Genomic DNA, 19414 nt, shown 5'->3' on the forward strand with positions numbered 1-19414 from the left:
CTGTGCGTCTGGAGGTATTATTAATAATAATAATAATAATAATAATAATAATAATAATAATAATAATAATAATGATGATGATGATGATGATGATAATGATAATAATAATAATAATAATAATAATAATAATAATAATAATAATAATAATATTGAAGGGTTGTCCAGTTTATTACGTTGACAGTAATTAAGATGTCTCCTAAATGGGCTACGAGCCCATTGTAGGGTAAGTCCAGTGGTAGGGCTGCTACCTTTAGCATCTGGACTCACTTGGATTTGACATTTCCTCCAAAATAGATGTAACAGTTATATCACTGTGACTCGCTCTCCAGACCTTCAGAAATGAAGTTAATGAGAGAAATTGCGCAATATACTTTGTTAGATCACAAGACTAATGAAGAAATTTTAAATGAACTGTAAGTTACATCAATGCTAGATAAAATACAAAAACAACTGCTTTGAACACGTCCAATGGATGCCACTACTGGGTGTTCAGTTCAAAATGTGTCTTGGCTCGCTGTATGCCGTCATGTGGCTAGCTGATGAGCCTAGAAAATTCAATCTTCCTACACTTCCGCAGCTCAGGTGTATAATCTAAGAGGCAGAGAAGTTGGCTAGCAAGTACGGCGTTCATTCTGAAGAGTACGTGCCGATACGTACGGTAACGCCGGTAGTGGCAGGAATGTGAACTGTTTGGAAATACGTACTGTCGAGATATGGGGAGAGGGTTAAGACGATTACTTACGTATTTGTTGACATTAACTTCGACGGTCAACATGGACACGGAGCATTTGATTTGTGTTGTGGAATGTTACCATACGCAACCGATGATAACAAATACCCTGCGTACGACTTGCCAGCGCAAAACACAGTTCGAAAGAGGTTATGGTAGCACACAGACTGTACAGACCGCCATCTGTTGCTACGACGTTCAAGTTATACCGTACACATTCTCAAGTTCAGATTGAAGAATGCCTTAAATAATAGGCAACTTCTCTAACATATAAACTGAAACTCGCTTCAAATCGGTGACCCAACAACAGTGACGTCATGACACACTTTGAAATGAACACCCAGTAGATTGTCTCCCAAGAATAATGAAAAATTACCAACCTTGGGGAACAAGACATCAAAGATGACCATTGAAATGACTACTAGACAGTTGAGATCGGAACGGATCAATCATTTGGTCCAAATCCATAAAAAGTGTGACGACGACGACGATGATGATACATATAAAATAAATTTCAATCAAAATTAACATAAAACTGTCATCTTGTACCTGCTCCTGGAGATCAGCTATCTGGTGTTCCATTTCTTCTACTCTTGTACTCAGCTTTTCCTTAATACGAGCCAATTCTGCGACCTCAGACTTCTTTTGATCCAAGTCCTTCTGAAGTTTCTGGAACTCGTGCTTTTCATGTGCTGAGAGATCTCTCATTCTTCGTGGAGAAACGAAATGGAAGAAAAAAAAAACACTTATAGAAAATGATGCTCATTAACAGGAGGTACAATGATTTAGTTACATATCTGCAACAACTTTAAAGTACATAATGCATTATTTAATGTAGAAGAAAGCATGTTTATTAAACAATAATAATATTTATTGACTAACAGTGTAACATATTCAAGACTGAAATGCTTCTGAGCTTAAAATCTATATAAAATTGTATAATATGCAAATATAATTTATAACTTTAAACATTATGGAAGCCTGACTTACTGATTCCAAGGGGGCTATATTTAATATAACCAAATACGCACTAACTTTATATGTACATTCGTGGAAAGAAAGTTTCACACATTTTTTGTGAACTCTTACAACTTCTATTTCTGCATTGTGATATACTATATGTAATCTCTGATGGCTCCTATCACACTATCATAGGATGTAATGAATTCTTCTTTTTTTTAATCTGTTATTTGATGATTCTATATCAACTGCAAGGATATTTAGGATCAGTACTATTTCTGAGAGTGAAATGGTATTTTGGCGAGATGAAACTTTACCTAACATTCACCTTACGGCTGGGGAAAACCTTAGAACAAACCAAATCAGGCAATCAGCTCAAGTTGGATTAGAAAGCACACCTGAATGCTGCTTCAAATGAGGGAGTAGCTTATTACCCTGGAGCTACATCAGTGGGCCCAATACCATCTTAAATGTGTCCAACAAAGAAATTCAAGTCTGTCAGACTAGTGTAATTCTAGAAAGGTTTCAACTGACCAACCAAATATAATTAAAGGAAAATTAAGGCGAAAAAGGTAATGATAATGAAATTGACAGAAGAGTGGTCGTGGTGGTAAACATCGAGATGGTAGAGACTGTTTTTCCCCTCGTGTAAAGACATAATACACTAGTGAAATCACTTTTTTTTATGAAAAACTCCTAATAATCTAATGAACATGTGCAGAGTCAGGTCAATTTCTTAGGACACACCTTTAAATACTTTACTATACGCTGATGATCAAATAATTATCCAGGAAACAGAAGATAACCTACAAAGAGCAGTGTATAGATTAAGCCAAAACGCAATATTTTACAATCTAACTATATCTGCAAACAAAACAAAGATAATGGCTTTTAAAGGGAAAAATCCTGTTAGATCTAAGATAATAGTAAATGGAAACATTTTAGAACAAGTATCCCACTTCAATTATCTAGGATGTGATATTAGTTTTAATTATGAGAAAGATATTGAGAAGAAAGTTAATAGATTTCAGATGATATGTGGAACAATTGGAAGAACTTTAGGAAGAAAAGCGAGAAAAGAAACTCAAATGAAATTTTATAAAGTTATGGCTGTACCTACTCTTATATATGGCTCTGAATCATGGACAATAACAAAAAAAGAAGAATCACGTATTCAATCAGCAGAGATGAAATTTATGAGATACGTAAGAAGTTGCACTAAAGCCGATAAAATAAAAAATGAAACAATAAGATCAGATTTAAATATTTTCTCAGTACACGACATGGTAGAAGAAAATAAAACAAAATGGAAAGATCATGTTGACAGAATGGCAGAGAATAGGCTACCAAAGAAGATAATGAATTATCGCCCGATCGGGAAAAGGGATCTGGGTAGACCTCGCAAGAGGTGGCTGGACGATAGAGACCGGAACAGGTGATATCACCTAAACCTTGAAGGGAGAAGAAGAAGAAGAAGAAGAAGAAGAAGAAGAAGAAGAAGAAGAAGAAGAAATTAGTACCCAGTATTTTATTTATATATAAACACTTATCAAACCAAGAAATGGATTCAGAACATCTCAAAATCTGTGCGTCAGTGGCTAACCATGACAATATCTTTGAAAAATATTGGAGTGCAAGAGGTCAAATGACTTTATTGTCAAATGCCTGGCATTAGAAAACAACAACACTTATCAGGTAAAGAGATAGGTATATAAGTAAATTATGAAAAGACAAACTATATGATTATGTCTCATGATCAAAACATAGTACAAAATGGAAATATAAAAATTGGAAATTCATCGTTTGAAAAGGTGGAAAAATTCAAATATCTTGCAGCAACAGTAACAAATATAAATTATACTAGAGAGAAAATTAAATGCAGAATAAATATGGGAAATGCCTGTTATTATTCGGTTGAGAAGCTTTTGTCATCCAGTCTGCTCTCTAAAAAGCTGAAAGTTAGAATTTATAAAACAGTTATATTACCAGTTATTCTGTATGGTTGTAAAACTTGGACTCTCACTTTGAGAGAGAAACGAAGGTAAAGGGTGTTTGAAAATAAGGTGCTTAGAAAAATATTTGGGGCTAAGAGGGATGAAGTTTCAGGAAAATGAAGAAAGTTACACAATGCAGAACTGCACGCACTGTATTCATCTGACATAATTAGGAACATTAAATTCAGAAATGCATATAGTGTGTTAGTTGAGAAATCGGAGAGAAAAGACCTTCGGGGAGACCGAGACATAGATGGGAGGATAATATTAAAATGTATTTGAGGGAGGTGGGATATGATGGTAGAGACTGAATTAATCTTGTTCAGGATAGGAAATGATGGCAGGCTTATGTGAGGGCGGCAATGAACCTCCAGGTTCTCTAAAAACTATTTGTAAGTTGTACAAACACTTACCTCACTAACGTATCACGAAGTCTGATATTCTGTTGTTCCAGTTGTTTCAATTCGTACGTTGTTATTCTGGATTCACCACCTACTCCTGGTTTTTCAGATATTTCTGCTTTAATTATCTCCAAATCTAATGTCAATTCCTCAACCTTTTCTCGTGCTGCTTCTAGTTCCATTTGTAATGTCTCTGCCTAAAAAATGAATTATATTATTTATAGAGCATTCCACATCAAGAAAAAAGCATTGGCTTTATGAGGCTTGTCTAATACATTGTAGAAGCTATGTGGTAGTAGTAGGTGTTTCTACGGCAACTGGTCATTTGATGGAATAGCCCCATATACTCAATTTTTTTTTCTTAACATGGACTCCTCCATAGACTATAAAAATGGGTGCCATTAAGGTGACACATACTTTCTATTTATGTGTTTGTGCATTTTGTAACAATTCTGTTCATAATTTAATTTCTTGAAATGTAATTTAAAAGACAGACATATAATTGATACTATATTTTTCATACCTTCTCCTCAGCCATCTCCTTGTCAAGAGTAGCCATTTCTACAGTCTCGGCCAAATCCGCCATTTCTTCAGCATGGGTGTCTCTTGCCTCTATAGCTTCCCTCGCTTCTTGCTTGGCTCTCTGCAGATCCCTCTGAAGTGAAGTTTGTGATTCCATAATACGAGATTTGAATTCAAGAAGCTGTTCGAACTGCAGTTTCATTTTATCGAAGTCTTTCAGTTTTTCTTTGTCTTGTGTGCGTTTCACTACACAACAAATAAAAACAACTTCTATAGTATATTTTTAAAATAACAACTTCACATTTACTATGTGATATCATATCTCTCGGAATAATTAAGAACTTCTGGAATCTTACACCCACTACTCTTTATAGAGTGAAATTATTTAATGTAATATCAAAGATTTAGATTTCTTCTAGAGGTCATCTTCAACTCATGTACTCTGAATTATGTTTTGGTGTATTATGAGCAGACAGGAAGGTTAGTGACAGATTGTATCAAGTGGACATTATAGCTTTTACGAACTTTCGGTTCTGGCTGGTCGTCTAAAATCCACCACTGATGTACAAAGCCTTATTGTGCGTTTGTTTATAAGGCGATGTAAGCAAAAAGAACATAGACGCAACAACCGTGACTTTATACATTTTAAAAATTTATCTTTATGAATAACAGTAAGGACGTCTCATAGGCAAAATGGGGACAATATCAAATTTTGTAGTGGATTTCTTTAAAAAAAATTTGGGATCTCTAAAAATGAAGTGGATTAGGTCTTGTTGTCAATTACATAATATAATATTGTGACAGCCACGTCGAGTGTCGATCACGTGTCCCACACAAGGGGGCGCGCAAGAAGACATGAGGTCCGATAGACGAAGCGAGCTCCATGGAGCGCTGAGGGCGCGGCACGGAGGGGAGACGAAACGATGGTCGCTGCAGCAAGGCGTGACGTAAGGGGAACAACGACATGGTGGGCCGCGCAGAGAGGGGGAAGTAATGCGCCTGCGACTGAGGGGAGAAATCCAGAGAAGTCTAGAGAGGCGCCATCTTCTGGACATCTGTAGAAATTTCCAGCATCGTACTTTCCCGAAACTATGGTTTGGTTATAAATAGGAAACGCAAGTGAGCTGTAGTAGTTAGTCAGTTGCAGTCTTTGCTAGTCTTGTGTAGCAGTGAAGCCAGCTTCGAGACCGGAGTTCGACTTGAGTGTGTCCGCAGCTGTGTGAGCGTCCAGTGGACTGTCGCCGAAGTCCTGAGTTCGAGTGCAGTGGACCGCAGTTGGGGGACCTGAGTTTGAAGTTCAGTGGACTGTCTCTGAAGGTCTTGGGTTCGAGATACTGTGAACTTGAGTGACTGAGCTAGAAGAACTAGCCAAGGCAAACGAACTGTGAACTGAGAACTGACAGTTCTGTTTTGTAAATAGTGCTTTGTGAACATTAGTTACGATTAGCAGTACACTGCTGTTCGCAATAATCCAAGTGAACTGTTATTGTCGTCTGTGGAGTGCAGTAACGAATACTGTGCCGCTGTGTGGAGTGGAAATCCCATTGTTGACGGGAGTGTTTAAATTAAATTGTAGAAAGGAATTATTGTTGTAACAATAAAACTACATTATTGTTACAATATGATACTATTATCTGGTGGCTAATAATGCCAAGTCATAAATATATTAAACATGAAGTAATTTTTTATACAATTCGTATGTTACAACAGAATCAGTAAAAGAACAAGAATACTGCCACGAAGTACCTAGGTGTTCGTACTTCACACAGAAAAATTATAATAATTAGTAGAAATATTTACACTAGGGTTATACCGAACAAAAATAACGAAAGGCGTATGCTCACTAAAGCTTGGCGAGATTGGTGCTAACTAGCATATTCGCCTAATTCTCGCATAGTTCTCATACAGCAGAAGTATTAAAACGTTATAGGCAGAAATTGCAAAAAATGTTATATGAAAAACTAAAGAGGATCAATGACAATTTCTAAATACGATTCTATGGATGTCTATGTGTGAACAGGGAGCATTTCGAATACTCACTGTGATCAAGGTTAAAGTCTGCACTAAGATTAGTTTCCTTATTTAATATTGATTTCTATTTGCAACTCGATATTACCTGCCTACCCTATACAGCAAATTCAGTGGAACATATGCCAGCAAGTACGAGGAAACGCACTCAAGAACAAACCCGAATCTTTGCTTGTGCTTTAAATAGCCTACTTCACCAAGAAGAAATTAATTTTCCAATTTTATCTACATCACTCACTGATAAGTTCTTACTACCTTAAAAATAAACTATCAGGAACAGTATTCATGCATTGTGTAGCTACTCTATCTCAAAAATAACAACCTTTCAATGTTTCAATTTTCTCTTGCAAGTCCTTCACTTCAGATTTTAAATTCTCTATCTCCTGCTGATACTGCAGATTGCTTAACCTTTCTTCTACAGCACTAGAAGCACTAGCTGACGCACCAGGAGAAATCATTGCTTGGCCTGGAGTATATTGAGGCTTCAAAGTTTCCACAAATCCAGTCTGTAATGAAATCAACATCCATAGTGATATTAACTTTTAATTAATAGTTGCAAAAAAACTATCTTAAAAATTGAAACTTCAAAAGTGTTGAAAATATTAAAAAAGGTAATATACCTTATTGACAGATGGTACTGTTTCGACACTGGTGTGCTGTCATTATCAGTGTCTCCTGAACTACTGCGGCTCCAGCTGGTCTTGATTTTCGGCGAGTGTTGTCGTCAGTGGTGGGGGTGTGATGTTCTTATGGTGGTGGGGGTTGTTTGTATTGATACCAAATAATGTATGTGTACTGAATTGCAATTATATATTAAGTATATACTGTGGATGTTATTGTGTGCTTGTATATTTCGTATTGTGCTGATATGTTTAATTATTATTGTGAATTTTTTGGTGTGATGTGTAGTGTCTCCATATCTCTTTCTATGTTATTGTAATTGTGATTATTGTTAGTAATGTGTTCTGTATAATGGCTTGCTCTTTGGTGCAAGGGGCACTATATCAAGATTTTGTATCAATTTCTTTCATCGTTTCCATATCGATCTTTTGAAACTTCAAGATATAGCCATTAATGTTTTAAGACATTCCTTGTTAATTGTAAATAACCATCTGTACAGCTCTATATATGAAAAATAAATTATTCATGTCGAGGATAGCTGCCCCCCAAAAATAAATTAAATTAAATTAAAATAAAATAAAATAAAAATAAAATTTAAATTTAAAATAGAATATTGTTGATCTACAGTCAATTTAGGTGCTGTTACTGCTCGGTACCCCTTTTTCAAGGGCAGCTATCCTTTTTGGATTCTTCTCTCTTAGTTATTGTTTTAATGTGTTCATTGTACCATGTTTGGAATTATCTTCCAGTCTGCCCTATGTAGAAATCTGAACAGCTATTGCGTTTTAATTTGTAAATCCCTGTTGAATTGCATTTGTTTGATGTGAGTGTTTAGATATTTCTGTATTCTATTATTTGTTTTATATGCTGTCTTGAATTTTACTGTTTTGAATGGAGCTACAATTTTGTGTGTTGGTACTGTGATATGTTAATGTTACGTGTTTATTCTCGTGTGTCGTTTGTTGATTAGTTATGTTTCTTTTTTCTTTTTTTATTAGCATGTCCATTATATTAGGGTTATGACCGTTGTTTTGTGCTATATACTTCACTCTATTTAATTCTTCAATATAGTTGTTGTTCAGTAATTCGAGAGACACTGATGTTGGCACTACAATGATGTCAATAGGGTATATTACCTATTTTAATATTTTTAACACTTTTAAAGTATTTACATTTTTATAATAAGTGTTAAAATGAACAGCAAAGACAAAAAAAATAATAGTTGTAACACGATAATATTGTAAAATGTGTACAATGACCAAGATAAAATTCAATATTTAAAAAGGTATATATTTTATTCACTTTGATCGTCATTTAGAAAAAAAAAACGTTTTTACCTAAATTGACATATTAAACAATTTGATTCTGCATTTCAAATTTTAACAGCCAATATCCAAAGAAATTTATTTAAATATAAACGATTTTCTTTGTAACAAACTGAAGTAATAACCATTCAGCTATAACAATGAAAAAATCATTAATATTCTCTTAATTATTCAGAACAAGATACCTACGTAAAGTTTCATTCTTTCATAAGATATACATTAATTTGTAGTAACTCTGAAAAAGAATATGTTTCATATCTAACTGCAAAAGTGTATATTTAATCAGCTTAGTTTAACTTTCTGCAAATTGTGAATAACTGTTGTAACACAACCACAACTAAATATGAATATCCGCAGTACCAATTTATGTCCGTGTGTAGAAATAAAACAATTCTTTCCACTAAATACTGCAGGTGACATTCTTCATCGAGATCTCGTTTTATAAATCACTAAATACCAAATAATTTCCATGCTAAAACAGTGACTGGAAGAGATCAGATAAGACCAACAAGTAACTGTTTTACTAAAAGTCATATTTTCTGGACATATTGCTAATAAGCCACATATTGACACTGTAATTCATCAAAAGTGAAGAAATAAATCTCTGTAGGTAGCAATATATAAAAGAAGCAGTCTTTCATGAGAGGTATCACATATCTATAACAATTTTAAGTAGGTATGTACAAGTAAAAAGAATCTAAATGTTTCTCATAAATGGATTATTTTGCTCTTTTATTCTGTGTGTATTTCATACCTACTGATTTAAATACGTGACTCCTAATTAGCCTGTTAAAAATGAAATGGATACCAAAAAATTAAAAAAAAAAAATAAAATAAGCTGTAAATAGAGAAAAAACAGAAGGAACATATCTTGGATTCCTGGAAAAGATAACAGCTATACAGAATGTTACCATAAAAACACGAATTTTCAGAATTTTCTTTAAACTTTATATATATATATATATATATATATATATATAGTTATCGGTATTGCACACATATGTTTTTGCAGTTTTAATTCTAGATTCACAATACAGATGAGTTAATTTTGCACGAAAAGGAGTCTGAAGGAATACTGCTCAGCTCATTTATTTTCTCTCTTCACCTCGTGCAAGAAATGAAATTTTTTAACCTCAATATAATTCATAGCCATTTTGTGTTTTTGATTTCAAAGATCTATTAATTTTTTTCCAAAATTATTATACTCTTATATATCATCCCCAGACAAACTGATTCGTACATACTGAATATGTAAAAATCCAATCAATAGTTTAAAAGAAATCATAGCAGACAGAAGGAAAGATGGATGGATAGACAGATACCAAGAAAGTGGTAGCAGGGGACTGAAAACAAGTATTTTCGTGAAGACTTCGAAATCCGCAGTATCATCTTTTATTAGAAATTAATTTTATGTATCAAATCCTAATTGTTAAAATTTTATTTACAGAATCCTATTCATCTATAGTCAATAAAAATTAAGATCATAAGCCTATATAAGAAGTACAAAGCATATTTAAAATATTAATGAATTTAAATACTATTATAGTCACAATCATGCCATGGTATGAAAGAAAAATTTCACAACCTCGAGCGGGAATCGAACCTGCGACTTCCTTCCTTCGATTCCCGCTCAAGGTTGTGAAATTTTTCTTTCATACCATGGCACGATTGTGACTATAATAGTATTTAAATTCATTAATATGTCACATCAACGGACGTGTATACGTCACCAAACATCGTAAGATGAAGATTACATTTAAAATATTTTACTAGCTTTAAGCATAAGCAACTGATAATATTCTTATCAGTCCAGAATATATTATTAAATTCTGTCCTAACTTGTAATAGGGCACACTACTTTACTATGGAAAGTAGTATACTAAAAAAGAGGTAAATAAATGAACATAGCTATAAAGAAATAAAACTAAACTTTTCATTTCATGAACTTTAAACTTGTTATTACGAGGCGAGTCCAGAAACTAAATTTCCCTGGGGTTGTTCAGAGAAAGAAAACACAATTTCATGGAAAAATTTATTGAAACAGTTACAGCAACTGTTGAGCTATTTTTTCAACATATTTCCCATATGATGAAATTATACCGAAAGTAGTTTTGAAAATCAAGGGAATTAAAAGTGAAGATGTTTTTTTGTTTCGCCTACAAAATCTGTTTAAATGTACATAGTGGATTTTGAAGGTGCAGCGACAATATGCTATATGATCATCAACTGCCATTTGTATATTAAAAAGTTACAGAATTTCATATTCCAAATCCAATTGTATGATCTTGTATAGTTCAAAGAACTGAAGGTAAGATTATGAAATATATTTATGATGATCACCTTCACCTTAAATGTAAACTAAGTTTGTAAGTTGACTAATTTGAAGTAAAAAATTGTTCTGGGGCTGGGCATTGAACCCGGAACAATTTTTCCTTCACAATTATTTAAGTCAGCTTTACAGGGAGCTATACATGAAAGCCAGATTTGTATACCTATAGTTGACTAGTTTCAGCTTAGTAGTAACTATTATAGATTTTATTAATTTGTCCTACAGAGTAATTTCTGTAATATTGACAATTAATATTTGAGGAGAAAAATTCGCTCCGGCGCCGAGGATCGAACCCGGGTCCTTGGTTCTACGTACCAAGCGCTCTGACCACTGAGCTACGCCGAATTCAATCCACAGCATCGGACCGAATCCTCCTCCTTCAATGTTTCCCTTTGTGGCCTGACTCCAAGGACTCGGGTTCAATCCCCGGCACCGGAGCGAATTTTTCTCCTCAAATATTAATTGTCAATATTACAGAAATTATTCTGTAGGACAAATTAATAAAATCTATAATACTCTCATAGCTGCAGTGCATATATTTGTACAGCTTACTGTGCACGTAACTGCGGAATCCCGGCCAAACAAGTCACTCAGCTGAGTGCGCTCCTAGTATAATGGCAGTTGACACTGGACATATAAGTCAACATATATGCCTAACTTGGAGTCAGGCCACAAAGGGAAACATTGAAGGAGGAGAATTCGGTCAGGTGCTGTGGATTGAATTCGGCGTAGCTCAGTGGTCAGAGCGCTTGGTACGTAGAACCAAGGACCCGGGTTCGATCCCCGGCGCCAGAACGAATTTTTCTCCTCAAATATTAATTGTTAGTAGTAACTGTCTTATGGCTACTACTAAGCTCAAACTAGTCAACTAGGTACTTACGAACTTAGTTTACATTTAATACGTGAAAATGATCATAATAAATATATTCTATAAGTGATATAGTGTTTTTCTTAGTAGGTTATTTTACGACGCTTTATCAACATCTCAGGTTATTCAGCATTTGAATGAGATGAAGGTGATAATGCCGGTGAAACGAGTCCAGGATCCAACACCGAAAGTTGATACAGTATTAAAAGATGTGTAATCAAGATGTATGAAGATAAGAGAAAAATATTTATTACTCACCATGAATCTATATGAAGTTCTTCGTATAAAATATAGTATTACCAATGAAATGTTTCTGGCATTATAAATCTGATGTATCCAAATATTTTTGCCGCAATAAAGAGGCCCTTTTTCAAAATACTACTAAATTTTACTTTCATTTTCGTTTCTTCATTGTTCGTTATCAACCATGGCGCAACAGTTATCTTAACTACGAATAATGCACGAAAATATTTCCAATATGACGAACAGAAATTTATTAGTTCCAGTAAATTTATGTACTGGTAATTATTTGTATAAAACAGTGAATATACTGTAGCAGTAACCTTGCACTCTCTCGTACATATTAAATAAAATATATTTTTCCCTTTTTACGTCAGAATGCTATGAAAACAAGTATTACAATAGCAACTTTAATTCCGTACACAGATACCTGCCTCATAGTTTTACTTTATTAATGGCAAAAACATTTGGAACTTCCTGTTATCCTTTAAGGTTACAACTAACATCAAACGTAACACCTTCATGCTGACGTTAATATATACATACACACAACATTTAAACATTAAGTTTCTGATAAGTGAGTAATAAATTTTGGTGAACAGACACGTTAAAGACACACACAGGTCAGAAGTATAACTGAACTATAAAACTGCACCCAATTTTACTATAACATACAATCAGAAGAAAATAGCTCAGTATCAGACTTTTAATTTAGAGGTCTATCCAACTTCTCACAAATACCTGTTTAGAGCCCAGCACGCTCTGTCATCCTAAAATAAAACAACCTTTTCATATATCATAGAGATACTGCATCAATAAATGTGTAGGAGAAAAAAGGGAAAATGTTCATTAATTTTATATATTTTCAGAACAGCATTCTTTAAGTTTAAAAAGCTGTAATTCAGAATTACTTCTTGGTTTTCAATGAAAATTGTAATGTATCGGTATTATCCCTATTTCAACCATAATTGAAGGGTTCAGAGCCATAGTGGGCCAAGTGCCATTTATTAAAAACGGAGAAAGCAAGGGTTAAAATTAAGTGAATACCATAGTTTAATGAAGATTGATATATCATTTAGTTTTAATGTGTATACTTTATATTACTTGCTATATGTTTCCATTGAATTATGGTAATAACTTCATTTTAACCCTTGTTTTCTACGGTTTTAGTAAATGGTGCTTGGCCCACTATAGTTCTGAACCCTTCAATTAAGATATAGCACTGAAATTCGAAAGTAGCTTGTAGACTACTTGTGGAGAAAAAAAAACAATTAAAATATTGTCAGATTTATAGCAGTAAAGAAGGGCAAAGAAGCTAAATGAAATGATAAAATGAAACATTAATCCAGATGTTGTTCACAACAAATGCTATAATTGGATTTATTTCTTATATTAATAGCTACATAACACAAAGACTTATTCACAATGAGAGTAAGCAAATATTATGTAATATTAAATAAGAAAAATTGTTAAAACTGTTAATAAGTGTTTGTAATAAATACATTAAAACTCGGTTACATATTGAAGAAATTAAATTGAAAGTAAAAATCAAAACATTGTGTTGTTAAATTTTTTAATAAGTGGTGAGAATCAGGTCCCATGCACTATAAGATGAAATATCCAAAGTGCCTCTAACAGACCAAACACTTGAAGATACGCATTTGAAAATAGAGTTGATCATCTGGATTCAATTTATGAATCATCAACATCTTACAGGGTAGAAGATTAAGAAATTTCAAATTCCTTACAACAGAATGCTAAGATATGTTCAATTCTTGTGCTAGGCAAGGGGTACTTTTTCCTGGATTCAACTCCATCCTTGCAAACACATCTTCAAATGTTTGTTCAGTTAGATTGCAAGCTCGGACATTGTTTCTTCTTATCGACAACAGAATCTGTTTCTCGCTACTTATTAAATAATTGAACATTGTTTTGATGGTTTTGCAGCTTCTGGAAAAAGCCTCAGAAACTTGAATAGACACAAATCGAATGACTTCGTCAGTAGATACGTTTACAGTAGGAAAATACGTTGCTGTAGTTTGTATATAACCATGTTTAAAAATACGTCTTTATCAATACAGTTCAGACAACTGAGACTGACAACACAAAGTGCCAGTAGAATTCTTTCGCCAGCTTAGTGTTACAGCTGATAAGGAAAACCCACTGCACTGTGTCTCCTTTTGGGCTTAAGCAAACGAGGAGACAGGCAATCCAACATGCTGCTTGTGAAAAAGCAACTTCAGAGCTCAGTAAGAATGCCAGTAACTTAGGTTTGACTCATTCTGTATACAAGATTCACTGCTATTTTACTTTTAAGTTTAGGCTGTAAGTTATTAGGTTGATTCTCGCATTGGTAATATTTTTAAAGGAACACTTTTAACCAGATTACAAAAATAATACTTTAAGTAACATTATAAACTGTACAGCGGAACGTCCATTACTGTCGTAAACTCATTCAACAAAACTTCGATTAGTTAAACACACGTTACAGCAACAATTCGTTCTGAAAATAAAACCTAGTCACATATAAATGTATTTCTCTCAGGGTATAGCTTTGAATAAATTATGTATTATAAGAAATAATATACCTGAATACTATCGCATTGATTTAATGCAATAAAACATTATTAAATCCATTACGTTATTTACAATATATTAACAGAAAGGCTTAATACATACTTCGAATGTAAACACTCCATTTCCGCCATAATGTCATCACGAGATTTCATTATGTTAATTGTTCTAGGCATTGTTAATTCTGTCAAATTCTTATATATAAAAAAAAATTATTGCTCGAATTGTTTTTATGCAGAATTTGAGCTTTGTATAATTTTGTATTGCCATATTCCATTTTACATAATTAACTTCCATCAGAAACAGTAGGCTTATCATCAAAACTGACTATCCTAGAAGAGTACTGTCTCCTTGTAAATAAAGTCATAATAATTTCATGGCATACCTAGTGGTTACATTAGCCCATTAATGTAGAGTATATCGGAAATATTTTGGCAAACTTTGAGAGCTTGTAGAAGTGGAACCTGCACGGAAAAGTCTGGTTTCGGATATATGTATGCTTAATGCTATGTACAGTGAGGTTCCAATGGAAAAGTGTGAGTACCTACTTTCAATGTGTTGGAGTAAATCTGCTTGTAGTTACACAATCAAATTCAACAGTTCACAAGACTTTTCAAGACTTGCCAATACTTTACAAGTTTTATTGCCAAATCACTTATAATACTTTCAAAGTCTTCAATTGTCTTGAAAGTAAATAATAAAATGCTCTAATCCATACTTGGGCATCGTGCCTCAATTGAGAATTTGTGCCTCACAGACCTTCACAGAGCTTATCGCTCTGAGTGACATCATCTTCACAGACCTCTTTCCTCCCTCACGTAGTTCCTAGGCGTGGGCAGGTTCTATATCAGTTTCATAAGCAATATCAGTGGTGGCATAATGGCATTATCAAAGCAGTGTGTACAGGTATTCTTGTCGTACTTTAATTTTTATTGTAATTGTAATTGTAAATTTAATATTAATTGTAATCTTATTGTTCATGTTATAGTTGTAATCCCCTGATAGAGGGGCAGAGAAGGCCTGACGGCCTTATCTCTACCAGGTTAAATAAATAAATCTAATCTAATCTAATCTAAATCTACACGTTAGAAAACGATTATTTCATGAGAAATGGGAGGAAGAGTTTTTTTGCTGTTTAGAAGGGGAGAACATACAATGTATGTTATGCTCGAAAATCCTATTAGGCATTAATAAATTTAATATACAACGACATTACTCCTTATGTCATAAAGAACATGCTGAATTAGAAGGTAAGACAAATTAAATGTTATTTTTCGTACTATTCCGAAGAAAATTTATGATCTTAACATTTGCATAGTATACTAAATACGACATTATACCTTAAACACGCTGCATTAAAAGGTAGCCTATGAGGAATTAAATGTTCTTTGTACGTATTATTTCCAAAAGAAATTTATAAAAAAAAAAATATATCAAATGTGCGTAGAAAACGAAATATGATTTTCTGAAATTATTTTAGGTCGAGAATGTGCAAATCTATTAAGTAACCTTGAGAAACGCCAGAATATTCAAGAAAATAAACGTAGACAACGTGATGGAATATTATCGGCTAGTTACGCAATTTCTCACCTGTGATTTAAATCAATTCAATGATGGAGAAATAGTAAAGAGGTTTATGATTAAAGCTGCCGAATTAATTTGCCAAATTGAATAAAAGTTTTCGAGAGTCTCACGTTAACCAAACGCTTTCCTAATAATTCGCCACTAACCGCCTTAGCGATTACGATAAGGTGACGCAGGTCACAGCAGTTTATATTTCCCATCCTACTCTGGAGTCTCCTCTCCTAGTAAACAAACTATTTCAAATCGAGTGCCTCACGTAACTGAAAATTGTGCCCGTGTATGCTCTAATCGATCAAAGACTTGACAATTCTTTGAAGGAACTGACTAATGGGATTCGAAAAAATTATGGCATCCTGGCTTAGAGCAGCTGTTTGCGAGTTAATTCAATTATATGAATTAAACCCTTGCCTGCATACCGTGGCTTCTGTAGAATGAGGAAATAGCAAGGCAGATATCTCGAAAGTATTTATATGTTTTTTTTTTTTTTTTTTTTTTTTTTTTAATGAAGAAGATTCAAAGTCTTAAATATTTCGTTTTAAAAGAATATGCAATTGAAATATTTTTCGTTTTAGGGTATTGCACAGTTTAGTAATAAAAATTGCTTTCATAGCCTAGTTATTCTCCAAAGGATTTACATATTTATATTATAATGTTTGATAGGTAAGCTTACATAGGTTACAATGAACTTGAAGCACGTATACTAGCTTACAGCATACACATCATCAGTTATGGCAATCCAAGTTGCAATGCATCAATACCTATACCAAAGCTGATAACTGTCATTAGGAAGATCTACTGTATCACTTATTACACAAATAAACACAAAGAAATCACATATTTGCTGCCTTCAGAATTATTGTAATTATTTATTATCCAAGTTTTTTATTTTCAACTCACAACTGAAGTAATAAAACTATTTCCTGATTCTACTTGCATTGCACCTATAATATCACAACTTTCTGAGATCATTATCATCATCTTGCCAACAATGTGAAATTCTCGCACCAATTCTATCTATTTATCTGAGCCGAAATCGTCAAAACCAGACATTTTCAGATATGGCTTCCTAATTCAATACCTAACTTACGCAGTTCTTACAGTTCTTCAAAGTCTGTCAAAATATTTCTGAAACACCCTGTATCTGGGAAAAGTTAAAAAGCTTCGGAAACACACTGAAGATGAACCTAAGCATCTGAGATGTAGCTATCTAAAACACTTCATTGCACTCGTCAGTATTCTGAATTATCAGTGTATGTTACAGTAAATGGAGCATGAAGAAGTGACCAGCAATAAGAAAGAAACAAAGAAGGGAGGGAGGGAAATAATAATTTTCTTTGATGGAAACTGACATAAAGATAAAGTACATTTACTTGGTCCTCCCCAATGCTAGCTTCTGCCAACACACGTGATCTTTTCGAAGCCTGCTTCGAGGCTACATGAACCTGCTTATAGGTTGTAGTTCCCTGTTTAGAGACTGTAGAAAACCTCTGAAACACAAGACAACGGCTGCAACAGTGGGGTAATATGCCAAAGACCACCTACTTAAAGCACATTTATAAGGCTTTCTGATTTACTTCAACAGACACCAACACAAATACACTAGTGTACATCATTGTTAAGAGATCAGCATTAATAAACAGCAACATCTAAATTTACAACATCAACGTTTAATCCTATACACTATTCTCTGCAGCACATGTAAAGCTAAGCAACTAATATTTTATGACAACAATATCTGTAAGAAGGTTTAACACTGAGAACAAATAATAAGAAAGAATATTCCTTTCACCTCTCCCATGCTAAATTTATCTCTATCTATTCTCCCTTCCATTCACAGATCATTCCTTAAATATAACACATGTTTTGTTAAATTATAATCAGAATGAGTGAAAGTGAAAGCAAGTTTTCAAAATATCTGCCATCAGCAACAGAGACATATTGGTATTCATAGTGTTAAGAGATAAGACTAAAATGAATACAGTACTCGTACCTGAAGGTGTGTGATCATTTACAATACCATGACTCTAACCCAGAAGTGGACTGCGGACTGCAGGGATCCGCAAGTAATTTGAAAGGAGTCCGCAGAATCAAGGTGTATTTTCAAATAGTATTTTAAGCTTAATTTAATCACTTTCTCTGACTTTTATCACCATGCTGGAATATTTTTTTATTTATCTCAAATTTCTGAGACAACAAGTTTAACAGAAATGAGTTTTGTCTGAGTGATTTCTCTTGGCTTGCAAGTTTTGCATACCTATCCAATATTTTAAAATCCAAATCTTCAGAATCCAAGTTTAACTGTGTTCACCATTCAGGATAAGACTGACTGCAGCAATGATAAAGAAATTAAACTTGTATTCTCTCTGAGAATTCGATTTAATTCCCACTCTCACTAACTTCCTAGCAACATACAATGATGAACTCTCGTCCAATATCTTTGGAAGTACGCAAAAACATTTTCATTCATTAACTTAAAATTAATTCCTTTCTGCAATGAAGAAACATTTGCACGAAAAATCTCTTCTTGGTGACAGAAACATTTGCACGAAAAATCTCTCCTTGGCGACAGAAACATTTGCACGAAAAACCTCTTCTTGGTGACAAAACATTTGCACGAAAAATCTCTTCTTAGTGACAGAAACATTTGCACGAAAAATCTCTTATTGGTGACAGAAACATTTGCACGAAAAATATCTTCTTGGTGACAGAAACATTTGCACGAAAAACCTCTTCTTGGTGACAGAAACATTTGCACGAAAAACCTCTTCTTGGTGACAGAAACATTTGCACGAAAAACCTCTTCTTGGTGACAGAAACATTTGCACGAAAAATCTCTTCTTGGTGACAGAAACATTTGCACGAAGAACCTCTTCTTAGTGACAAAACATTTGCACGAAAAATCTCTTCTTGGTGACAGAAACGTTTGCACGAAAAACCTCTTCTTGGTGACAAAACATTTGCACGAAAAATCTCTTCTTGGTGACAGAAACGTTTGCACGAAAAACCTCTTCTTGGTGACAGAAACATTTGCACGAAAAACCTCTTCTTGGTGACAGAAACATTTGCACGAAAAATCTCTTCTTAGTGACAGAAACATTTGCACGAAAAATCTCTTCTTGGTGACAGAAATATTTGCACGAAGAACCTCTTCTTAGTGACAAAACATTTGCACGAAAAATCTCTTCTTGGTGACAGAAACGTTTGCACGAAAAACCTCTTCTTGGTGACAAAACATTTG

At 33.9% G+C, this 19414-nt stretch overlaps 1 protein-coding gene across 18 annotated transcripts in view; it reads right to left on the bottom strand.

The window, feature by feature from the left end:
* The window catches only part of DCTN1-p150 (dynactin subunit 1), a 100231-nt gene that overhangs the window by 33867 nt on the left and 46950 nt on the right, over positions 1 to 19414 (bottom strand). For 12 of the 18 annotated variants that reach the window (XM_069822931.1, XM_069822930.1, XM_069822928.1 and 9 more), the window contains 5 exons: positions 17547 to 17663; positions 6958 to 7141; positions 4609 to 4853; positions 4098 to 4282; positions 1280 to 1439 (listed from right to left, as the gene is read on the bottom strand). In XM_069822931.1, the coding sequence (XP_069679032.1) occupies positions 1280 to 1439; positions 4098 to 4282; positions 4609 to 4853; positions 6958 to 7141; positions 17547 to 17663 (891 nt within the window). The remainder of the gene's footprint in view (positions 1 to 1279; positions 1440 to 4097; positions 4283 to 4608; positions 4854 to 6957; positions 7142 to 17546; positions 17664 to 19414) is intronic. The other 6 variants (XM_069822937.1, XM_069822936.1, XM_069822935.1 and 3 more) reach the window with 1 other exon arrangement.

Source organism: Periplaneta americana, chromosome 4, assembly GCF_040183065.1.
Source record: "Periplaneta americana isolate PAMFEO1 chromosome 4, P.americana_PAMFEO1_priV1, whole genome shotgun sequence".
Taxonomy (NCBI): Eukaryota; Metazoa; Arthropoda; class Insecta; order Blattodea; family Blattidae; genus Periplaneta; species Periplaneta americana.